The sequence below is a fragment of the Mustela nigripes genome, chromosome 9 (assembly GCF_022355385.1).
Source record: "Mustela nigripes isolate SB6536 chromosome 9, MUSNIG.SB6536, whole genome shotgun sequence".
NCBI classification, from domain to species: Eukaryota; Metazoa; Chordata; class Mammalia; order Carnivora; family Mustelidae; genus Mustela; species Mustela nigripes.
The window spans coordinates 67,526,757-67,541,962 of record NC_081565.1 but is presented as its reverse complement, the minus strand read 5'-3'; the positions used below and the strand labels follow the sequence as shown (position 1 = coordinate 67,541,962).

Here is a 15,206-nt window from a genome sequence, read left to right as displayed (position 1 = left end):
TCTGCACTTTTTGCAGCTACATTGCCAATCAGAAAAGGTTGGAAATCATCAATGAAGATGATGTTGAAGCTTATGCAGGACTGAAAAATCTGTAAGTACTCAGGACTAGCGTACCTTATTTCAGAACTTTCTCTTAGGCTCTGTTATAGTCAAGCGGGCATTTACCAGCTCATTCTAATGTACATGCAATTTTATGTTTTTTCTTAGGACAATCGTAGATTCCGGATTAAAATTTGTGGCTCATAAAGCCTTTCTGAAAAACAGCAACTTACAGCACATGTAAGTAAAGGTTGATTCTTTTGCTTCCTGGGTCCCTAACTATTCAATATTTTCCCCCTCTCTTCCTTTTTTTCCAAGACTCAAACTCCATTTTTTTTCTTTCTTTCTTTCTTTTTTTTTAAAGTTAGCATACATGTGACAATAGCTGAGACATGTTAGCTTTGGTTTTTGAATAGCTTTCAGAGGGGTACTTAGAACAGACTGTGTATTCCCTTTCATGGATTTCTGGGCCATTTCCATCTTGGATGGAGCAACAGGCCAACAGCAGAGTCTGATGTGAAAACTATGTCCTGGTACACGGTCCTTGATTCTTTTCCTTGGAACCATGACATGTTCCCTGGAAGACATCAAACTAGTGGAATTAAAAGAAACTGACTTAGCCATGGCCTTTTTAGGGAACTAAAAATTACCAAAGTGTCCCCCTGTCCCCGTAGATTCGCTTTTCAAAGTTCATTTTCTCACATGAGAAATCATCTGTCATGATTGATAAAAGTGGAAAAAAATCAATCATGGGACCTGCCCGAGGTTCAGATGATTATAAGATAGCAAGTGTTGGCCCCCAAGTCACACTGGTGCTTTGTCAACTAAAGTCAGTTGGAAATACGGATTGTGGGATTTCTCGGTGTGTTTGCTGCTACATCCTGTCAGGTGATGGCCTGTCGTCCAAGAGGTTTCTTCATTCCTGAGAGGTTTCTTCCTGAGAGGTTTCTTCATTCAACAGCAGCTCGCCTGGCCCTCAGCTCCGACTGGTGTTCCCCAAGCCCCAGTGTGGACATGTTGCCTGCAGTCGTTGGCCTTTGGGTGCCTTGCAGATTCTCCGTAATGATGCTTTTCTGTCTCCTCCTCTGCAGTTTACCTGTAGGACTCTCTCCCACGTTATCTCACTTGAATTTTCCGACAGTTGGCAGGAAAAGACTTTTTTGGTTCCCATTTCATGGACATAAAACCGGACTGAGGAAGTTCAAGGATTTGCTTGGGTCCCCACATGGAAAGTGACAGAGTTATGATTCCAGGGCCCAGCCCTGGCCGAGCTCTTCACAGGAAATAAAATCTATACCATCCGTGTAATTAGATAACCGGCCTTTCTTATAATATTTATCCTTTTTCTTTTCTTGGGGAGAAAAGCTCCCCAGATGATTTCTGTGCCAGTCATAAAAGAAATCACTGTCTTGGAGCAAGTCGCTTGTACACTGTATGTAGATTTGTTGATTTTATGAAAAACCTGAACTTCCTAAAGCTAGTTTCATGACTTTGTATTTTATTTAGGTGGCACTAATGATGAAATCTGTTTAAAAATGACGTCTGTAGAATAAGGATACAAAACATTCAGCAAAATTGTGATAAAACCCCACAGAGCTTGATTCATGCATTTCATTTAAATGCTTTTCTGGCCTCATCTCTGTGGTTGCTTTGCCTGCACAGATTTGATGTCTGTGTGGGTCTTGAGGGCACGAACAAGACAGAAGTCAGAGAGAAAAAAAAAAAAAAAAAGTCAAAATGCTGTAAAGCCATCGCTTAAATGTAATTAATGACCTCGGTGGTTAAGTTCTGGTATTTTCATTACGGCTAACATTCCACTTGAATTACTCTCCCGACCCCATTTTATGGGCTGTTTTACCCCATCACTTCCCCTAACGACGTGATATGTACAGTGGGCTATGGTTAATTGTCGTTTTAGTAATAAATGTATTTATTTATAAGGGGACTTATTCATAAGAGGGCTTACTCTACCTCTTCATGCTTCCCCTTGCTCCCTGTTGCATGCCATTTATAGGAACACCAGAGCCGCTCGTGTATTTTTTCAGGGTGATATAGGGAAGAATAATTTTAATGGCATTCTGTGTTCTGTCAACCACTTCTATAAAACCAACTAGCTATCCCTGTCTCCCAAAGAGGTGTCATTTGAGAGTGGAAAACCGAAGAGATGGACATATCTTAGATGGTTTCTTTAAAAGGCAGTGGCCGGGAAGCCAGGCCATTGGTCAAGCAACAAAAACTCTATTGACATAGAGGCATGATCAAATATTAAGACAGAATGAAGTTAGACAATATTCAGACAGTCAGACAGTCAGTAATGCCCGTAAACTTCATATACAGTGTTCATGGATGACAGAGGCTCCTCATCACCGGAATTTAATTAAATTAAGCAGTTGGCTTTGAGAATGGCAGGGATGGAGGAGGCTGCAAATCAAGTGTTTGCTTTTGCAGACCTGAGTCCTGACCTCCGCTAAGGACTGAGGACTTGGGCACTGGCTTGTTTTTCTGAGTTTCTGCAGTCCTCTTGGGTATCAACACTGCGGAGACCAGGGTGTGGAAGAAGAAATGTGCATTAGAAACTGTTTCTCTTTCCTTTTTGGGGGGCTGGGGGGTGGGTATCCTGATATCCTGATTATCTCTGATTATATATCTCTGATATCCTGATTATAGCTCCCCAACGATATAACAGTGTTTGCATAGCGGTATTTCACTTTGGGTTTTAGGGAGATTCGGATCGGATCCTGTCTCACCACCACTCCCTCTGCCCTGGGCATATTCCGCATCGTGTGGGGACTGTCCGCCGCCCCTGTGACTGGTCACTGAGTTTATTTCTTGATGCCTTCAATTCCTCCCCGGTGTCTGAGAACCCAGGGGTTGTGAGAAAAGCCAGTGTTTGTATTTTCCAGGGACTTTGCCGAAGTGCTAATTAGTTCCTTTGCAAAGTTCTGTCATCAAACAGTAAGAGGATTGTTGGTTTTTCCTCCTCCCCTCCTCCTCTTTTTTGGCTTTTGTCCCCGATAATAAGTATGGTTCATAAAACTCATCTTGTTCTTTGGCATGTGACCCCACTCTGGGCCATGCGGCTGGCAGCCCGAGAGGGCCAGCTGCTGCCGGTGCCGACGGGCGGCTTTGTCGCTGACTGAGACCTTGACCGGAGGGTCCTCCTTGTTTGCCTGCTCTCTCCTGCTGGTTCTTGGGAGGAAGAGTCCTGGTTTTGTTTGTGTTTCCTTCAGAGGGTGGCAGTTTCTGAAGATACCTGGAGAACACAGGCAGAATGACTTTTCAATGTGTGATACTCCAGTGAAACTCATTCTTTAAAAAATATTTTATTTATTTATTTGACAGAGATCACAAGTAGGCAGAGAAGCAGGCAGAGAGAGAGAGAGGAAAGCAGGCTCCCCACTGAGCAGGACCCTGAGATCATGTCCTAAGCTGAAGGCAGAGGCTTAACCCACCGAGCCACCCAGATGCCCCTGAAACTCATTCTTAAGTCACGTTCCAAAAGAAAAAAGATGTATGTGGGCACATTTTACAACTTCCCAGTGGATTATTTTTTCAAGTGGGTGAGCACTTTATGCTCGGTGTAAAGACAGCAGAAGTAAGCATCAAAGGAAGAGGAACCACTTGTGTAGGTAGGGGTTTGGGTGAGTGGGACTCTCCAAAGAAGGAGGCAGGGTGAGGACACACGCAGTCTCGAACTGGGGGACCCTGGAACAGCAGTTTCTGTATGCATCATGTGACCAGCCTCTGCTTCTACATTAGCTCCTGGGTTCAAACCCCTCCCCGAGGGTGACTGGTCAGACATAGTGGGATGTCTGAGCAACCCAAGAGTTTGCTGGGCTGACACAGAAGACTAGCCTCAGGGAAGGGGCAGGGACCCTCTGGCTCTTTCCTCTCCGCCCAGCACTTCGCTTCCTGAACAGGAAACAGATCCCGAAAGGCTCAGTACAATTTGTTGAGGGCTTGGCGGTTTCTGTCCAAGTTGATGTTTGTTTTACATTCCTGCTAGTTATTAAACACGTGTCTAGAGACCCAAGCATTGGACACTTTTTGAATAAATTCAACCAGTAAACACATTCACGGAACAAGTTAGCTGCCGGAATTAGGGCTCTGAATTTTCCAACTCAGGGCCTTACAGCCCGGATCATCAGAAATGGAAACTCCTGCCCATTGAACAAAACTAGGTATTCAGAATACGTCAGTAGGTTCATTGGTTTTTTTTCAATCACAAATATGACTTGCTTTCTTTGACTTTTCACCATCTGCTTGGTCCAGATTTTTTTAAAAAAGATTTTACTCATTTATTTAACAGAGATGACAAGTAGGCAGAGAGGCAGGCAGAGAGAGAGGAGGAAGCAGGCTCCCCACTGACAGAGAGCCCGATGCGGAGCTTGATCCCAGGACTCTGAGATCATGACCTGAGTCAAAGGCAGAGGCTTAACCCACTGAGCCACCCAGGTGCCCCCAGATTATTATTTTTTTAAGATTTTATTTATTTACTTGACAGAACCAGTGAGCATTTGCATGGGGAGGGGTAGGGAGATGGAGGAGCAGATTCCCCTTGGAGCAGAGAGGCTGATGCGGGACTCAATCCCAGGACCCTGAGATCACCCCCTGAACCAAAGGCAGATACTTAACTGGTTAAGCCACCCAGGTGCCCCAAAGCCACTGGTGGGTCTAGATCGTAAGATGATATGTTGCTATAATAGTTTCAGATGAAATCTGATGTATTCCTTGTTTTTTGATGTTTTGTTGTTCTTGCCCTCATCACGTGACCTTCGGTTATTTAGAAGTCACATCCAGACAATGCCTACCCGAGTTATCAATCAGTGGGTGTGTTCTTTCCTATAAGGATGCATTAAGTTCAGTTTATATTCAGAGTTTTATGTGTCATGTAATTTCAAAATACTCATAATGCTGTTTAGTTTTTTTTCCTAAAGACTTTATTTATTTGACAGAGAGAGATCACAAGTAGGCAGAGAGACAGGCAGAGAGAGAGAGAGGAGGAAGCAGGCTCCCTGCTGAGCAGAGAGCCAGATGCGGGACTCGATCCCAGGACTCTGAGATCATGACCTGAGCCGAAGGCAGAGGCTTTAACCCGCTGAGCCACCCAGGCGCTGTTTAGTTTTAAGCCATCTTTTCCCCTAGTGAGTTTTATGATTTTAAATTAGATTAAATTAATTCTTTCTGTTAAATGTTCAGAGTTCAGAGATCTAGGAGGTATATAATTTGGCTCTGAATCAACATAAGAAAAATAAACCTTTGGTTAAGAAAGAGATGAAAAATAGACTTTTTGGAAATTATGCTCACCTCTCCCCCTACCCTCTGGACAAGAATTTTAGCAGAGGCACGAAAAACTAAGTCGTTACTCCAGATGCAAGAAAGAGATGATGGTCGAAGGAAGGCATGAACCATGATCAAATAAAACCATATTTTGAAAAAATATCTCTATTCGCATACACTCTTCTTGAGATGTCACATTTTTAAATTCACATTTAATGTTTTTGGTTTCTTTCAGCAACTTTACTCGAAACAAACTGACGAGCTTGTCTAGGAAACATTTTCGTCACCTTGACTTGTCTGAGCTGTAAGTAATGATCCTTGTGTGGCATTCGGGGAAACAGTTTCAGAGGAAAGAGTCATTAAGTATTTATTTTTTTTAAATGAGTGATGTGCAGATCTATTTTTATATCAAAACTCTTAAAAAATGACTTCTTGGTTATTTTCCACTTGTTTTTTTATCCCCTCATATAAACCTGATTCAGTAACCAAAACCCAGAAATCTCAACAGTGAGGTATCATTTAGGATGAGTTTAAATGTAGTTTTTACATAAAGATTTGTTTTCTAAAGGAGTGAAAGTGGAAAAAGATGGGGGGGGGTGCTTTGCGTTACAAGGGTGACATGTCTCATAGCGTTGGTGATGTCCAGGCCCTCATGGAAGGCAGAGCCAGTCAAAGAGGAAATACCCATGGGCAGAACTCCCTGGTGCCTGCTGGTGCTTGATGGATGTTGGAGGAGAGGTCATCCCTCTCCCTCCCTGCCCGTCCTTGTGAGATTTTCTTCTGGGTCTGCCCCTGCACTCAGGATTTATCCTTATGCTCTAATGTGCTTTGCTGCAAAATGATAGGAAAAAGGATTGCCATGTGTTAGTGACTGATAGCCAGCGTTTCCGGGTGTGCTCAATTCTTGCGCTGGCCCCACGAAGCAAATAGAAACTGTAGATATTTCTATAGTAAGTTGCCCAAAGAACCCCAAAGCGGAAGCTTTGCATGTCAGCAGAGGCCCAGACGGGCAAGGTCTTTGAATACCAGGATGTAGCTTTTGCTCTCACTGTATATATTGCCTGGGTTGGAGGGTCCACACCTGCTCGCAAGGCACATGTGCAGATGAGAAGATGCCATTAGTGGAGAGATGAGTCAGTAGGTGGTAATGAGAGTTGCCTGGTGCCAGGTGTGGGCGATGGGCAGTCATTTCGGACTCCACTGAATTCCCTGGTCTTGAAGTGGTAGCTTTCTAACCCGCAGTGGACAGGTAAGATTTGAGGAAATATGAAACAGAATGAGAGGCGCCCTGTGTGACCCTTTTGAGCATCGCTGTGGAACGTGACCTTGATGGGTCAGAATTCAGAGTTCTGACTCCAGATCCAAAGGCTTCCGTTTTCTCCCAGCAGCAGATTTAATCAAGTCACTCCACACACGTTCAGTGTGGGCCGGGTTGCGAATCAGACTCACGCATCAGGCTGTGGGGACGTACCGAGAACACTGCCTGTGTTCCAGGACTCTGTGGTCTAGTGGAGAGCTAGGAGCGTGTCAGGTGTCAGGTGCCGTGGTAGTCACTGGAAGACGGGTTTGCCCGTGACCTTCAGAAAGGAGCCAGCTGTCTGCCAGCGTGGTGTGCTCCTGCGGACATGGCTATGGCCACAGCCGAAGACCCCTCGCTCCTTTATCCCTTCTGTGGGTTCGGTCATGCCTTCGTTTTTGGGAGATTCTTTAGTTTTTCATGTACTTAGAAGGCCAGGAAACCCCATATACTAGTTGGAGTCGAGGCCCTGTGGATCTCTTCTGCCTTCGATTCTGTATCTGCTGGAAGGATACTGAGAGGTGATCAAGCAGACACACATTACAACGAGGCTGCCATGACCACATTTTCCCCAAAGAGACTCCTGGAAGAGTCTCGGGGGATCCCTGAGATTCTTTGAACCCAACCAGAAAAACCACAGGAGTAAATGATGCTGCAAAGCCCAGGTCCTGTCCTCAAGGAAATCTTAAGTATTGTGGTTAATGCCAGGCAGAGCCTATGTAACGATTGTAAATGGCCTCATTTAAAGGCTCATTACCATAAATGGAATTCATCTTAAATAGGCCACTGAGTATTATAAATAAGCATTTAAAGATTTTTTTTCTTGTGGTTTTTATTTTCCTCTTGACTACTTCCTCCGTTACCAGGCACAGGCCACGGGAGCCCAGGCAGCTTGGCGGATGGGTGGCTTGCTCTTCGCAGACCCTCCCACAGTGGGCTGAGTGGCTCCATCTGGAGCTCACTTGCCCTTGCTCGCAGAAACCCTGAACTTGGGGTGTGTTTGTGTGTGTGTGTGTGTGTGTGTGTGTGTGTGTGTGTGTGTGTGTAGGAGGTCTCAGAGTTCCCCTCCAGGCTCTCTCATTCACATTTACTCCAACTTTCTTGCATCCGCCCCACTGAACGGTGGTCGCCCCATGCAGAAAGCTGGAAGTGCCGCCTTACTGGCCCTCACGTCTCAGCCTTAACTTTGTATTTATAGGCTTATTGTAAAGTCAGATGAAATCACTCTGCTCTCCACTGTGGTTTGAGCTTATTAAATGAACACACTGGAATCTCTAGCCTGGTCAGGAATAAGTATGTTAGCGTTCCTCACAACTTAATGATTGGCATCCTCACTAAAGATCTTAATTGCTGTATAATGGCCGTGGCAAATTGGTTACGGCATCTGATTTTCCCCCATTCTATGAGACATATCCTCTTCTAGCCTCTATTATAGTTCTGCCTGTTCCTGTCTTGTTTCCCTATGATTCTGAAAGGTCTTGCATCACTTTGCCTCCTTTGGAGCCCACGGTGGTGTTTGCACCTATCAGAAGATCAGTAAGTATTAGATAAAGGAATGAATAAGGATTGTGAAACCGTAAAGGTGGGTATGACTCCCGAAGATTGCTGGCCAGAAAGAACTCATAAGGTCGCAGCACTTTGTAATCGCTAGCGTTGTGAACACTGACAAAGAGAAGCCTGATCAGGTGTCATTTTTGTTCTATGTAGGATCTTGGTGGGCAATCCATTTACATGCTCCTGTGACATTATGTGGATCAAGACTCTTCAGGAGACTAAATCCAGCCCAGAAACTCAGGATTTGTACTGCCTAAATGAAAGCAGCAAGAATATTCCCCTGGCAAACCTGCAGATACCCAATTGTGGTAATTTACTTTCAAATCGATGAATTCTACTTGCTATTAATTGTTCTAATTGCCTTGGTGTGGTAAAGAGTCTGGGAGGATTATCACTACCCAGATTTTATATAGCATGCTGTTGAGGTCTCTGGTGAGCTGGGCAACATTTGTGTGCAGTGTGGGGAAATCAGCTGGGAGCAACTTTGCTGACTGTTTTTCGCAAGTAGAATATTAATTCTGAATGGATGGCTTTGACGCGCATGGAGAAGTATGCTGTTCATTCCACTGTTTCTTTCTTCATTTGTCTGGTCATGGCATCCATCGATCCATTTGTCCGTCCATCCGAAAACTATGTGTGAAGAGTGTGATACTTCCTTGGCCACGTGTTTACATGGCTGGCACCCAGAAAATGGAGAGGGAAGGATCTTGTGGTGGTAGAGTGTCCTCTCTGTACCCAGGAAACGCAGTTCAAGTCAGCACAGCCCCTTCAACTTGTCCTGCTGCCACTTGGCTGTGTCTCCTGATGGGGCACCAGGAATATGCCCTCACACACGCTTTTCCAGGTTTGGGTTTCAAGCCCCGCCTCAGTCTTGCCCTCGCTTCTCTCCTCAGCCTCTGCCCCTCCAGAATCGGAGAGGACACCCTCTGACAAACGTTCAATTCTTCGTATTGTTTGAGATCAGTTTTTCTTGAAGGAAGATAGGGCAGCTGTTCATTTTTAAGGAGAATGTCATGAAAGGAAAGATAAGTATTTGTTTTTTACCCTGAAGGGGCTTACGAGAGAGCAGTTACTCTTCCCACAGATTTCTCTCTCCTCGAGCCCTGTGGCTTCCTAACAGGGGAATCAGGCTTTGTTCTCTTGCCAACTTCCCTCAGCTCTCTTTGCTATACAACACTTAAAAAAAAAAAAAAAACCCAACTTTTAATATATATCTTTTCCTGATTGATAAGAGGGCGACTGTGCTCTGTTCTGGTATAAATTTGCACCGCTGAGAGAAATCGCCTAGAGGGACAAGAAATTCAGCGTAGAATCACCTGGCTTCTTGGCCAGCTTCCCAAGTTCATGGCTGTGGTGACCACATTGGTTCGGCCATGACTGAAAGGAAGGAAGAGAGAGCAAGGAGCTCCTGCTTTGATTCCTCAAACGGCCCCGTAATAGACATCTGCATTGCCCTTGCCTGAAACCACTTCTTTTCTTAAACTTTAATTTTTGGCTGTGTTGTCTTGACAGTTTCCAGTGATGCGACCCACCTGATGTGTTGTTGTGAGACTGTAGTGACTGGAGAGGGCGAGAGCGGGAGAAAACTGGTCCTCATTTCTCCAGATGAATTTGTCAGTTTTTAGTAATTTTATGCTTGATGCAAATTAATCAATGAATTGTGTGTGTGAGGGACTTTGGGAATTCACTGTCCTGACTCCGAGGGAATGGGCTTGATTGCTCGGTTGGGATGATTACGTTCATGGTAACATTCACACCTGATTTCAGTGTCGGTGATGCTTTTCAAAAAGCAACACTGTAAAAAAGGCGAATGGATAGACTTATTTCTCTACAGATTTTGTACTCAGACTGTTTTGTTGTTTGTTTATTGATTTTTTTTCTTTCCAAGTGTTTTTTACTTATTTGTGATTGCAAAAGTATTGTTGATACATTTTGTGGTTAAAAAGAACCTGTATTACACATAAAGCTTGTGTTTTTTTGTTTGTGATCATTTCAGGTTAGTGGTTATGGATCTATAATGTTCTATTTAATCAATGCATGGGATTCATGATAGAATCTATCTAATTACATTAAAATTTCCACATTGATGGCATTTAGCTTATTTCCCATCTTTTGTCACTCCAGAAATGTTAGAATGAGTGTCTTTGCATGTGCTCTTTATACCTATGTACAGATGAAAAGGTTTTCCCACAGTACAGAGCAGGAAGCAGAAGTTTTGGCTTAGGTTTGTACATTAAAAAATAGTTGTACTAATTTAGAGCCACTCCAGCAAAGCATACCTTGATATTAAGAAACTTCTTATCTGTTTGTTTTTCTAAAAAATGGTAGGTCATAGCTTTTTGGTTTGCATTTTCCTGATGACTGTTGGGTATCTTCTGTGTTTGGGGAACATTATGTTTATTCTTCGGTGGTTTGCCTATTTATAAGCTTTGTCTATTTTTCTATAGTGTTTTCCTTTTCCACTTTTAGTGTGTTTTGTTTTTTTTTCTTAACTTGTTTGAAGGTTATTAATCATGTTTCTGTGTTTTTGGAAATATAGGATACTCAAATATTCACCACTCATATTAAAACATATTTTCTTTTAAGTATCTAGAGATGGCTCCCAGCAAGAGAAGAAGGGAGAGTTTTATTTCCTTTTACTTTCTCTTCCCATCCCTCAGATTGTTGTCAGCTAAGATTTTATTTGTAGGTTGTTACTTGACTATTTTGAAGATTTACTATTTCTTTGTATGTATCATTAACTTTTGTATCCTACTGCCATTTGGAGTGGCTTTTCTTTTTGCTGGTGTGTATCCTCTAATATTTCTCTCAGAGAAGCTAAGAAGCATAAAATCTTCACGTTCTCGCCTGGTGGAAAATCAGATTGTGTTTGTTCTTTTCAGTGGAATTGGCCGAGTATGAAACCCTAGACTTGAAAGAATTCCTTTTAGACCTTTACAGATACTGTATCATGTTCTTGTATTCAGTGTCGCTGATGAGAGGTTGAGGCCAGTCTTATGCTTGCTCCTTGACAGGGAACCTCTGCTTTTCTTTTCCTTCTAGAAGCTTTAAAAAGTTTCTCCTTTTTCAAGTTATTCTAAAATTTTTACCACAACATACTTAAGGGTGTGTGTGTGTGTGTGTGTGTGTTTAAAAATTTATTGTTTGACATGCAGCCTACTCTTTCAGGGTTTTTGTCCTAGTTCTGGAAGAGTTTTCTAATTTATGTAGATGGTTGTTTACACTTACAGCTCCACCCACCGTACCCCTCAGCCTCAGTAGCTCTTTCCATCTGCTTGTCTTTTTGTGCTGTGTTACGGGGAAATGGCTTGACTCACTCCTTTGGCCTTCACCCGTTTTTGCAGATACAGAATTTTTCTCAGTTTCTAATTTCTGCAATCTCTACTGACTTTTTTTTTGTGTGTGTGTGTGTGTTTTGCTGTTGTTGTTTTTGTTTTTGTTTTTTTGTAACTGAAACACCTTTTCCCATGCTGGAGTTCATCTTATCTCTAGGGTGTCACCAGCACCTAGCACTACTGATTTTTTTCTAGTAAGTTTCCCGTACTTGTTGCTTCTTGTTGGATGTTATGTCCACAATGAGTGGGTAGGGACAGTTTGGGGACACACTATTGTGTATGTCCTGAACCAGTGGCCCTGTGGCTCAGCCAAGGCACTCTGTCTTGCCGTCTGCCCCATCATTCTTGGGTCAGCCTAGAGCCTCCCTATTTTGTGTAGGGAATACTTATGTGCCCCTTTGGGGCTGGGCTCATTTTCTTTCATCACACTGTCTTGCTTTCTCTTGTTCAGGGGTTTCTCACGGTGTCTTATCCACTAGCAGCATGCCTTCTCATTTTCCAACATGGTTCTGGAGTTTCCAAAAATTTTCTAGAGATTAGAGATCAGAAGGAGACGCTTCGGTTTGGAGCTTAGACTTATATTACTTTTCTTCATCATGTTTTCCCAGTTTGGGCTCTTTAAAGAGAAGTTAGACAAATTGAGCAGTAGATTTATACAAGGTGGTTGGATTTAAATTTTTTCTGAAAGTCCATACTAAAGAAATCAGATAATATGTCACTGTCTTCAACTTAGATGTCTTGTTTAGAGCGTGGATTTGTGGTTGGTTGGCTTTTCTTTTAAGTCTTGCCCTTTGCAGACTTAAAATATATCTGTTGTGTTTAATTACATCACGGATTCATGGAACTCATCTTCATTTTTTCTTCTTCTTTTTTTTTTTTTTTGGATGCAACTTGTTAGCTAAGTGTAAGGGTCACTCAGAGTATTGTATGGTCTTGTGTGTTTGTTTCGGCATCGTAAACCAAAGATTTGCAATAACTATGGTTACTCCCTTAATTTGCAACTGGTAACATCTTAATTTCAATAAGAAAGAGCTACTGAGACTTCATTCATTTATTAGATGGGTTTTCTTTAAAAACTTCTCCTTTTAGTATTTCACCATGTAAGTATTATATGAACAAACTCTTTACATTTTATAAACAAAAATACATCCTCCATGGTATCAACGTATCCCTTGAATGTAATAGGCTTTGATTAGTGTTTGCTGAATTCACCAATTAGTAAGTGCATGAACCACGGATGTTGTAGTAATGATTGCATTGGACCAGATTTTTATATAGTGGTGCAGATATTTCAGTTACAATAACTTAAAGATTTATATTATTCTAGCTAAATTATAATTTACATAAATTATAATTATTCCATATATTAACATTTTGTCATTCCCTCTGAAATTTCTGTCATCATCCCATTTTGAAAGAGTCTCACGTTCCTCCTACCCTTAGTGATCAAGGGAACATGATAGGTGGGGCTGGGAAGTTTAATGGCCATGTTACCATTAGCAGCATGGTCAGAATGTCTCACAGTATTTTTCTAGCAGCCCCCTCCTGGCGTGAATTACTGTAAATTTATTCATGCTGGGAAACATGTTGTGGTCTGTTTCTCCACAAGGTCCTTTTTAACTTTAGAAAAACTGTATTAATTGCAAGGCAACAAAACACATTCTTCTAAAATTTCCACAGTAATTTGAAGAAAGAGTCGCTAGGCACACTGGTTCTGAAGACAGAGATCAAATCACCCAAGTTCTAAAGAAAGGTTCTTTCACCAAGTTTGTTGTGCTGATCTAATACAAGAACGCGTCTGCCACTTTGATTGATCTTCAGCGTTTAGTTTTGCAATCATTTCCCCTCACTAAATGAGATTATTAAAGAACAGGATATTTTATACTTGAAACTTTTTTTTATCCTATAATTAAGATTTAAATCTCCAGAAGAGAGTTTCTTCAGGAGGTGTTAATAGTGGCTGAGATATTCTGTTATAAGTAGACGGCAAATGCATGTAAGAAAGGCATATTCCTCTGGGTCATTATCAAAACAATCCCTCAACCCATTTTACTAGTAACTGGTTACCGTAGAACATGCTAGTCCCACAGTGAATATAAGGTGGTAATTCACTTGATGCTTGGACTGTACGGCTACTATAGAAAACTCCCTTAATGGTCCCACGAGTTGAAATCAGTCCTGCCTTTGGTTTCCTTGTTATTTATAACAACAATTCCAATTTTCCACTTCCCCAACCCTAAGACTTTCAGTGTAGAGGTTCCTTAAGACCCATCAACAAAATATTTATGATGGGAGAGGTCAGTTCACAGGTGCCTGGGAAAAGAAGGCTGGTTCCTTGAGGTAAATTGGTTTTCCTGATTTCTTTTTAAGATTTGCTTTTGGTTGTTACACTGTGGTTTGTAGTACCTGTCTACTTAGCATGTTTGTACATAGTCCGTCTTTGTTTCGAACCAGGAAACCAGACTGATTGCAATTCTGCTTTGGTAGAGCTTATGGAAGATTTGGGGGAAATGCTATGTCGGTACTCTGGAAGTTAGATTGGTATAACATATTGATTTCTTACCACCTTAGCTGGATTGACTTGTTGTTTCTTCTCTGAAAAACAAAAACAAAACACAAAAAACAAAAAACAAAAACAAAACAAAACAAAACAAAACAAAAAACCCCCAAACAAACAAAAAAAAACCAAACCAAAAAAACATGTACGAAGTCTAGTTTGCCAGGTTGCTTTGCTTTTACTAGGGATCAGGTTCTGTTTCCTAAAACACAGCAAGCCACACAGTGGACCATTGTTTTCCTTTGTCTTTTTAGAATGGCAAATAAAGCTGTTTTTTCCCAACCTGTCAGCCGCTGACACAGTTTTTGTGTTTAGAAGTTTCCTGGTTGCTTTCACTGTAATGACATGGTTCACACAAGTATAGAAGCACAATTTCCAATTTGGGCTTGGAAAGTCACTTTGCTAATTTTCTGTCATTTTTGTAACTGGGTGTAAAGCAGCTACTTCTAAATAGGTCAGGCTCGTTCTGGCTTCTTTCCTGGTAGTGAAATATATATGTTTTAAGAGACAGAGAAATTGGAAGATATGCCAAAAGGAGAGAACATGAGAGGAGAGGAGAGAGTAGACAAAAATCATAATTTATTTGAATATTTTACATACAGAATGATGACCAAACACAAAATGAACAGAGCTTAAACAAGATGGTTTAAAACAAGATGAGAAAGAACATAGTCCCTACTTAGAAGTGGAAAATAAAACCCAGTCCTGACCCCTTTCACTCACTGCAAAGCTGAGTTAATAACTCAAAATGATTAGAGGTTAGTTTTCCTCAATGATTAGAAAGTGAGACCCTGCCTACTTTTGTTTGTGGGGATAGATTGACTGAATTTATTTTTACCTAAATATTGTGCTAATAATGAGCATTTCTTGTCCCTTTGGAATGGTGATAAAGGAAAGGGGAGAACCTGCATATTTTAAATTAGTGATCCTTAGACATAAGTCAGCTGTCCGGAAGTGTGTGCTCATGGAAGGGAACAGAGGCAGGGCGGAGCCCAGTAAAGGAGGCAGCCAATACATGTATTGTTGGTGGCCGTGGACAGAAAGAGGAGGGTCAAGCCCAGTTCCCGCTCATTAGCTGTTTAGTTGTGGTACTTGATAAACCTTAACTTTGTCTGGAAATACTAATGACACCTACTTGCAAGAG

General features: G+C 41.9%; 1 protein-coding gene across 6 annotated transcripts in view; it reads left to right on the top strand.

Moving 5' to 3' along the window:
* Positions 1-15,206, top strand: part of NTRK2 (neurotrophic receptor tyrosine kinase 2) — a 324,764-nt gene that overhangs the window by 27,115 nt on the left and 282,443 nt on the right. For all 6 annotated transcript variants that reach the window (XR_009406303.1, XM_059411760.1, XM_059411758.1 and 3 more), the window contains exons 2-5: positions 17-91; positions 208-279; positions 5,555-5,623; positions 8,324-8,478. Coding sequence is in view for 5 of the 6 variants with exons in the window: in XM_059411760.1 (XP_059267743.1) it covers positions 17-91; positions 208-279; positions 5,555-5,623; positions 8,324-8,478 (371 nt within the window). In the remaining variant the exon portion in view is untranslated. The remainder of the gene's footprint in view (positions 1-16; positions 92-207; positions 280-5,554; positions 5,624-8,323; positions 8,479-15,206) is intronic.